Source organism: Littorina saxatilis, linkage group LG11 (genome assembly GCF_037325665.1).
Source record: "Littorina saxatilis isolate snail1 linkage group LG11, US_GU_Lsax_2.0, whole genome shotgun sequence".
In the NCBI taxonomy this organism is placed as follows: Eukaryota; Metazoa; Mollusca; class Gastropoda; order Littorinimorpha; family Littorinidae; genus Littorina; species Littorina saxatilis.
This window is the reverse complement of record NC_090255.1, coordinates 42,055,346-42,063,414: the sequence shown is the minus strand read 5'-3', so window position 1 is coordinate 42,063,414 and position 8,069 is coordinate 42,055,346. Positions and strand designations below refer to the sequence as shown.

Genomic DNA, 8,069 nt, shown 5'->3' with positions numbered 1-8,069 from the left:
TTTCTATCGTATTTTTACAATAGACGGTGTAGAAAATAAATAGGTAAATCAATTTTGGTTTTCCCCCACATATAAAATATGTTATACCTTCAAAACTAGTCAAACTTAGATGTCGCAAAAACCGGAAGTTACAGATTCCTTGAAAATCTACTTCCTTTCTTGCACATCTCTCTCGAAAGTAGCGTTTTTGCGACGATCACTTGTTCAATTTGCTAAGGCCTTTGGCGACTTGTGAAAGTTTAAAAAACAAAAATAATGGCTTCTAACGATGAACTGGCGTGCGTTTATGCCGCACTTATCTTGGCTGATGACCAAGTCGCCATCACGGTAAGATGTTTATAGATTTGGTTGACCACTCGCAATCACATGTCCCTTGTTGTTCTCCCCTCGCGTTTTCATTACCAGTTACCAATTCCTGTTCCAATGTAGGCCAACTGGTCTAAGATGACGCTAAGCCCTAATAGTTAGTCAGTCAGTCACCTCGCGTTTGCTGTCGACTTAACAATCTAAATATTAGTTTGGATTCGTTTTAAAGTGATTGTCGATGTCACTGTCAGTAGATGCTTTCGGAGTTTCTCTGATTTCGCCTGATCAGTGTGTCACTGATTGATGAACAAAAAGTCACGAAGGGGTTGATTGTAACTGAAAGTTCAAGTTGTGCTTGGAGGCAGATAGTGTGTGACAATGAATTACTGAATGATGACTATTTCTTTATTTATGACATCTGAATTACACCCGACTGAGCGTGATAAATGTCATGCTAACAACTCCATTGCATTTACTGATTTAGCAGTAGTAAATCTTAAGGGGGTTATTGTCCGTCAGGTCTTAATTGCCTATATTGGACATGAATTGGTTTATACGATTCGAGTTTTACGCCCTCACGGCTTTTTGATGTATGCGTGTTTAGGTGGTATCAGCCATCTGCACTTATGGTAGAATGACCAAGATGTTTACGTGCCATTGTGGTGACACGGGGGTGGGAGATGGATACCGTCTCTGGGTCTGCACATAAAGTTGACCCGTGTCCGTCCCGTCCCGGATTCGAACCAGCGACCTCTCGATCACAAGTCCAGTGCTCTACCACCTGAGCTACCTGGGCCCCCCAAGCAGTAGTTGTCTGGTTCCTCTTATAGCGGCGTGAATTGTCAGTGATATTTGTTTCTCTCTGTTCAGGGCGAGAAGCTGACCACTATCCTGAAGGCAGCAGGTGTCGGCGTGGAGCCCTACTGGCCCAGTAAGTATTGGCAACTGTCAGATGAGGGTACCAACCCACCACTATTTTGATTTTCGTAGGTACACTATCCACTTTATCTTTCACTCTGGGGAAATTGGGCGGATTTCCTCACGAACGGGAAGAAGGGTAAAATCGAAGTCCTAAAGTTGGAACTTTTTGCTAGTTATCAAACTTTAGCTGAAGGAAAGCAATTGTGTTAGTGTGGCTTTCTCTGTTCTGTTATTGAAGCACATTCATGACGAGTTAACTCAGTATTCAAATGCCTGGATATGACAAAGTAACTTTGGCTAACTGAACTTCAATTTTGTTGCTCTGTAGTTACTGTAAAACTTTTTTGAATAATTTTTTTTTTAAGGGTAAAAACAATATCTGGGGTGGGGATCCCAATCGGACACATTGAATGTTAATTTTGGCCTAAACGAGACTGGGTGTGTGGTGACCACATGTATGGTGTGTTGACTTTGTGGTGTGTGTTGCAGGCCTGTTCGCCAAGGCTCTGGATGGCGTCAACATCAAGGAGCTGGTGAGCAACATCGGTAGCTCTGCTGGAGCCGCTCCCGCCGCTGCTGCCCCTGCTGCTGCTGCTGCCCCTGGTGTGTATACGCTGCAACCTCTCTGTGAACGTACACACACCCCCATTATAACACCCCCTCTACTAGGAGAACTGTGGTTTTTTTCTGACGTTTCGTCATGGTGTCACTTAATTTACCTCCATTTAAAGACTCCCTCTCTTTCAACACCTGGAGTGATTTTATATTTTCAAACTCCCTGCAAAATTCCTACTCACCACAGGCAAGATTAGTGTATTTTAGCATAGCTGCAAGCATGACTTGAATGCTAAAAATCATCACTGTACTTATTTTCTTTCTGAACCACAACACATAAATCCAAAGACAGATAGACGGGCAGACAGTCATAAGGCCAAAAAAAAGGTCTGATTATGGTAACATAGGCCCAAAAAATAGGGTCGGTAGGTCGGGATTTTTTTTTCCCCCCTTTTTTTTCTCCAAAAAACATATTTTTACGTTGTTTTTTTTTCTCCCCCAAATGCCAAAAAAAAGTCTAGGGTCGCGCGAAAAAAATAGGGTCGGTCGGGTTACCGTGAACAGACTATTTTTTTTTTTTTCCTAAACAAAGTGAAACATGGTTTTGTGACTCGTAAGGAATACAAGTTGATGGATTGTGATGCATGATTACAAGTGGAGGGATTGTGATGTATGATTACAGTTGAGGGATTGTGATACATGTTTACAAGTGGAGGAATAGTGATGCATTGTTTGCTGTGTTTGTCTGACAGCCGAGGCCAAGAAGGAGGACAAGAAGAAGGAGGAGTCAGAAGAAGGGTCCGACGAGGACATGGGCTTCGGTAAGTGTGCTCCGCTTTTTTCATTATGGTGTATTTTGCAGACCTGGGAACCCATACGATTTCGCCGTATTTTGTACGCATGATTGTCTAGAATACGGTCAGTGGAAAAAAATACGACGGGAAGCATTCCTGGACTACTTTTCCTTTGAGCGCATTTCTAAACCGATCCAGTGTTTTGAGACATTATGACAGTTATTGTCAGTAAACATTGAAAGAAGCATTTGTTTTAAATGTATTGGTGAACCTAATTCTAGGTGCGACGGATGAGTGTGAAGCATGCTTGAATCTTGGATGTTCAAGTGCTGTGTTGAGTACGCTCATTTTGCTGAAAATACACCTAGTTTGTTGGAGAATACTCAAAGTGCTGCGAACTGGGGTTCCCAGGTGTGCATTGTGGTGTATGTTGGATGGGAAGATGATCTAGCAGACTAAGGCCTAAAAAAAAAAATAGGTGTGGTTACGGTAACCCGACCTACCCTATTTTTAGGGGCCGATCCTATAACTTTTTATTACATTTGTCAAAACAAAAAACAAAAAAACAAGTCCAAAAAACGCAATGAAAGCGAAAGCGCCCGTGTCGCACACTTATTTCCCTGTCAAGTAGGTTTAATTTGTACACATTAGAAAAAAAAAGTAAAAAAAAAAAAGTGATTGCCTTACCTAACTACCCTATTTTTTTTGGCTATGTTACCGTAACCACACCTATTTTTTTTTTTTTTTTTTTTGCCTAATGTATCTGTAGTCCTGACTTGTGTGGAAGACTCCAAATAACTGTCGGAATTCTCAAGCGTTGTGGAAGAGTTGTGCCCCGCTTCAGTGATATGAGCCTGTGCCAAAAGGTGATCATTGAAATGGGTCATTCCTTCTTCTTCTTCTCTCCGTTGGGACCGGGTTTATTTGATAAACGTAAGTGGTCCCGCGTTGATGTCACTTGTCGATTCCGGATGCGGTGTGTGCCTCTTGGAATCGGGATGACAATTTAAAAAACCAGCACTGAGAAAGGGCAGGAACTGGATAGGTTGGGAGGCGTTTAAAACTATGTACAGGGGTTGAGGGATTAGGGGTTGCCCACTGGCGGTTGCAGGGGACTGCTACCGCGGAGACGTGAGCGGAACGACTCAAGGCTTGGGGCTGATGTCGTCGTCGTGGGAAGATGGTTCCAGTTGGAGATAGTCCGTGGGAAAAAGGTGTTGCATATGGCTTTATGGAAGTCCTGTTGCTGCCTCAGCCCATCTCCTCTTGTTCTTGCGTCGGAGCTATGGAGATAGTTCTTTTCATCTATGCCGACCATCTTGTGCTTGATTTTGTACAGCATCATGAGGCGATTGTTTTCTCGTCTATTTTCCAGAGTTTCCCATCCTAGGTTGTTCAGCATGTTGGTAACTACGCCAGGCGTTTTTTCGAAGTAGTTGTTATGGGCGTATCTGGCTGCTCTTCTCTGGACCATTTCTAATGCCTGCTTGTCATTTTCCTGATGTGGGTCCCACACTGTTGACGCGTATTCGAGAGTGGGACGAACCATGGTTGTGTAGGTAGCTGACTTCACCTTCATCGTGCATTCTTTGAAGTTTCTTCTGAGAAATCCCACGGTTCTGTTTCCTTTGGCGGTCACGTTCTTGATGTGATTGGTCCAAGATAGGTTTTCGGTGATGGTGACTCCTAAGTATTTGCTCTCCTTGGTAGTTTCGAGAGTCTGTCCATGTAGGTGGTAGGTGGACAATATCGGCGGCTTATTCTTGCTGGGAAGTATGCGGATGATGTTGCATTTGCTCGGGTTAAACTCCATTTGCCATTTCTGTTCCCAATTTTGGAGTGCGTTCAGATCTTCTTGAAGGAGGAGTGGATCTTGCTGCTTTGTTACTTTTTTATACAGCAGGCTATCGTCCGCAAAGAGCTTTAGTTTTGAATGTTTAACTGCCTCGGGCATGTCGTTTATGTAGATCAGGAATAGGAGGGGGCCTAGGACTGTACCTTGGGGCACCCCTGACGTCACTGGTCCAGCCGATGAATGAACACCTTCAAGTACTACTTGTTGCGTTCTTCCTGTCAGGAACGAGCATATCCATTTAAGTGTGTTGTTCCTCACTCCGTAGTGGTCGAGCTTGTGAAACAGTCGCTGGTGTGGGACCTTATCAAACGCCTTGCTGAAGTCGAGCAGGATTGCGTCGACTTGGTCCTCTGAGGCCAGGTTCTTCGCGATGTCGTGCACAGTCTCGATGAGTTGAGTCTCACATGACCGGAATTTCCTGAACCCATGTTGTGCTTCTGTCAGGATCTTATGGGTGTCAAGGTGATTCATGATGTTACTGTGGATGATGTGTTCGAGAAGTTTGCACGTGATGGACGTAAGTGACACAGGCCTGTAGTTAGCTGCCTGGTGACGGTCTCCCTTTTTAAAGATTGGCACCACCAATGCATCCTTCCAATCCTGCGGCACAGCCAAAATTCAGTGTGGAAGAGTTGTGCCCCGCATCAGTGATATGAGCCTGTGCCAAAAGGTGATCCTTGAAATGGGTCATTCACAGCCAAATTTCAGTGTGGAAGAGTTGCGCCCCACTTTATCTGTAACAGCGAGACGAACAAAAACACATGGTCAAACAGTGAAAACCAGCAATCACAGGGACTGACTGGGATGTGTGTGTTAATCAGGGTCTGCTTGATGTGATCCCATTTCTTTCCCAAAAATATACACATCAGAGTTGACAATTTGATGTGGCAAAGATCGCTAGCCCCGAGTGATAGCACTTGATTTGCTTGAGGTCATGGAAGTTTGGGAAACGCACAGGATCTGGATTCATAAAAGCTTATAGGTGACACTTGACCGCGTGGTGGCACTGTTTGAGGTGTAAGGCAGCCTAATCGTCATTCCCCAAAGTGGTGTGACGGCTGTAAACTTAACGGACCTACCTCTCGGCGCTACAGTCGCTAACAGCGTGATGTCCATTGTAATCTACTGATGGTTGGATGGCTATGTCCGCATGTTGTCTTATGCAATGGGGCGCCTTGCTGGCCGTGCTTCTCTCGGCTAGTCCGGAAGCATCGAGTGGCGGTGATTTCCTTTGATAAGGGTGTATGTGTGCCTGCTTATAGCGCAAAAAGCGAGGCAACAACCTCGTTTGCTAAAGGCATTCTGATTCAAAGATGGTCACATGAATGCCATTTAAAATAAAAATTGAGAGCCCTTTAGCTAAAGAGGTTCTAGACGCTAAAGCCACCTTAAATATTTTACTCCTTATAAATTGGCCTTCCCATGTGCCGATTTTTGAAAGAAAAAGGCATACCGAGCGCACACTGCATCACATACACATTAGAATTTAGAAGCAGTTATTCACTGCGATTGCTGGTTTTAACTGGTCAACCATATTATTGTTTGCTTGCTGTAACAGAATATCACTAAAGGGGTCACAACTCGTGGAAATCCTGCCAAAGTTGATACAGAACATTGTCTGGTTGTTACAGCTCTGGCTTTTGTTTAGAAACCTAAGGATCTCAATTTAGTACGACAGTTTTGTTACGGAACACAAGTTCAGTATGGTTTTATGTATACCTCTGACCTGGGAACCCATATGATTTTGCCGTACTTTGTACGCACGATTGTCTAGAATAAAATCAGTATGATCAGTGAACAAAAGTACGCAGAGAAAATGACCTTGACTACTTTTCTTCACAAGCACATCCCTAAGGCCAAAAAAAAAAAGGTCTGTTTACGGTAACCCGACCGACCCTAGTTTTTAGGCCCGACCCTAATCTTTTTTTTTGGGATCGTCTGAAAAAAAAAACCGCGTCCCAAATAGAGCTGTTTGCGCTCAAACAGCAGACGACAGAAGGGAGGTAAGCTCAAAGTATTGTTTATAGTTATGTTGGGCAAAAACAGGGATTGATGAGAAGAAATGAACTGTGAAACATCATAGAGAGGGGAGAAAAAAAAAAGGGGAAAAAAAAAAAAGCCGACCAACCGACCCTATTTTTTCACCCTATGTTACCATAAACAGACCTTTTTTTTTTTTGTGTTGCCTAAGCCGATCCAGTATTCTGACACAAGTTTTTGCAAGTAAACATTGAAAGAAGCATTTGTGTTAAATGTATTGAACTTAATTAAATGTATTGAACTTAATTAAATGTATTGAACTTAATTAAATGTGCGACGGATGAGTGTGAAGCATGCTTGAATCTTGGGTGTTCAAGTGCTGTGTGGAGTACGCTCATTTTGCTGAAAATACACCAAGTTTGTTTGAGAATACTAAAGTGCTAAACTGCGATTCCCAGGTCTGATATCTAAATTTGTCAATATTTAGACAACACTTGTAAGTCTTACTTGTCTTCAAAACTTCAGCAGAAAGTGCAGGTTACTTGATGACTTACTAATATACAAACTTCAGCAGAAAGTGCAGGTTACTTGATGACTTGCTAATATACAAACTTCAGCAGAAAGTGCAGGTTACTTGATGACTTTCCCGCAGTGGGGCACTGCGGTTAAGAAATTAAAGGCCCCTCCTGTTTTTGGAACCGCAGGAGCTTTCTAGTTTGCTGTTAGGTAGATTTTTGGTTCCTCTTTCCTGTCATGCTCTCTTTTTCTTCATGAATTCTTTTCTTTTTTCTGCCTTAATCTTGCTCATTCACCTGTATTTTTTCCAAAAATCTCTTCTCTTGCCGCTTGTCTCGCGATTCATGTATAGTTTAATCTGTTAGTGTTCTGATGTAAGTCCAGCAGTAGATAGGTTAAGCCTATTTTAACATACTGGAAACTGGTAATCTTCCAGTAGGTATTAATTTAGTTTTACTAAAGCCTGCTGGGACACAAGTAATGGGTTAGTGCATTTGTAAACAGGAATCGCTTGACAAGTGGCCCCCTTCATCCCCCCCTTCCTCGTCCTGATATGGCTCTGCGTAGTCGGCTGGACGTTAAGCAAAAAATAAACAAACAAACAAACAAACTTGATGACTTGCTAATATACAAACTTTGCTTTTCACAATTAAAAAAAAAAAGTCAATTGTAATTTGTATTAGACAGGGTTTTAGATTCAAATTTCTTGCCAGTGGTAGCGGTACTGTTGCATCTTTGTGAGCCTTGTGTTAGGGTTTTGTGTGCAAGTTTAAAAAAAATTGATGTTGCAGGAATACATGCGAACTTTATTAGTTACCTTATAACGCTGGCCTGGTCTAATTGCTTTTCTCTTGTTTTGTTTCAGGTCTGTTCGACTAAAGTTATGCAAACAGTCAGGGCAAATAAAAGAAAAAGTAACTATTACTTTAGTTGTGTTTTTCTTGCTGGCCTTGTAAAGAGTGTGGACGAGTGTCTCTCTCCTTCTGCTTGTCTGTCTGTCTCTCTCTCTGTCCTTCTGTCTGTCTCTCTCTCTCCTTCCTTCTGTCTGTCTCTCTCTCCTTCTGTCTGTCTCTCTTTCCCTCCCTCTGTCAGTCTGTCTCTCTCTCCTTCTGCTTGTCTGTCTCTCTCTCTCTCCTTCTGTC

At 42.8% G+C, this 8,069-nt stretch overlaps 1 protein-coding gene across 1 annotated transcript; it reads left to right on the top strand.

Moving 5' to 3' along the window:
- The first annotated feature begins 140 nt into the window (after nucleotides 1–140).
- Nucleotides 141–7,848, top strand: LOC138980506 (large ribosomal subunit protein P1-like). Its single transcript, XM_070353393.1, has 5 exons — nucleotides 141–327; nucleotides 1,177–1,237; nucleotides 1,717–1,830; nucleotides 2,535–2,603; nucleotides 7,793–7,848. The coding sequence occupies exons 1-5, from the start codon at nucleotides 256–258 to the stop codon at nucleotides 7,804–7,806; spliced, it is 330 nt and encodes a 109-aa protein (XP_070209494.1). The 5' UTR covers nucleotides 141–255; the 3' UTR covers nucleotides 7,807–7,848.
- The last annotated feature ends 221 nt before the right edge of the window (nucleotides 7,849–8,069 follow it).

Excerpts from the sequence above, each read along its gene's own strand:
- LOC138980506 (XM_070353393.1), top strand. The coding sequence starts at position 256 with ATGGCTTCTAACGATGAACTGGCGTGCGTTTATGCCGCACTTATCTTG. Across the intron at positions 328-1,176 it reads ATGACCAAGTCGCCATCACG|GGCGAGAAGCTGACCACTAT; the intron begins GTAAGATGTTTA and ends CTCTCTGTTCAG. Across the intron at positions 1,238-1,716 it reads CGTGGAGCCCTACTGGCCCA|GCCTGTTCGCCAAGGCTCTG; the intron begins GTAAGTATTGGC and ends TGTGTGTTGCAG.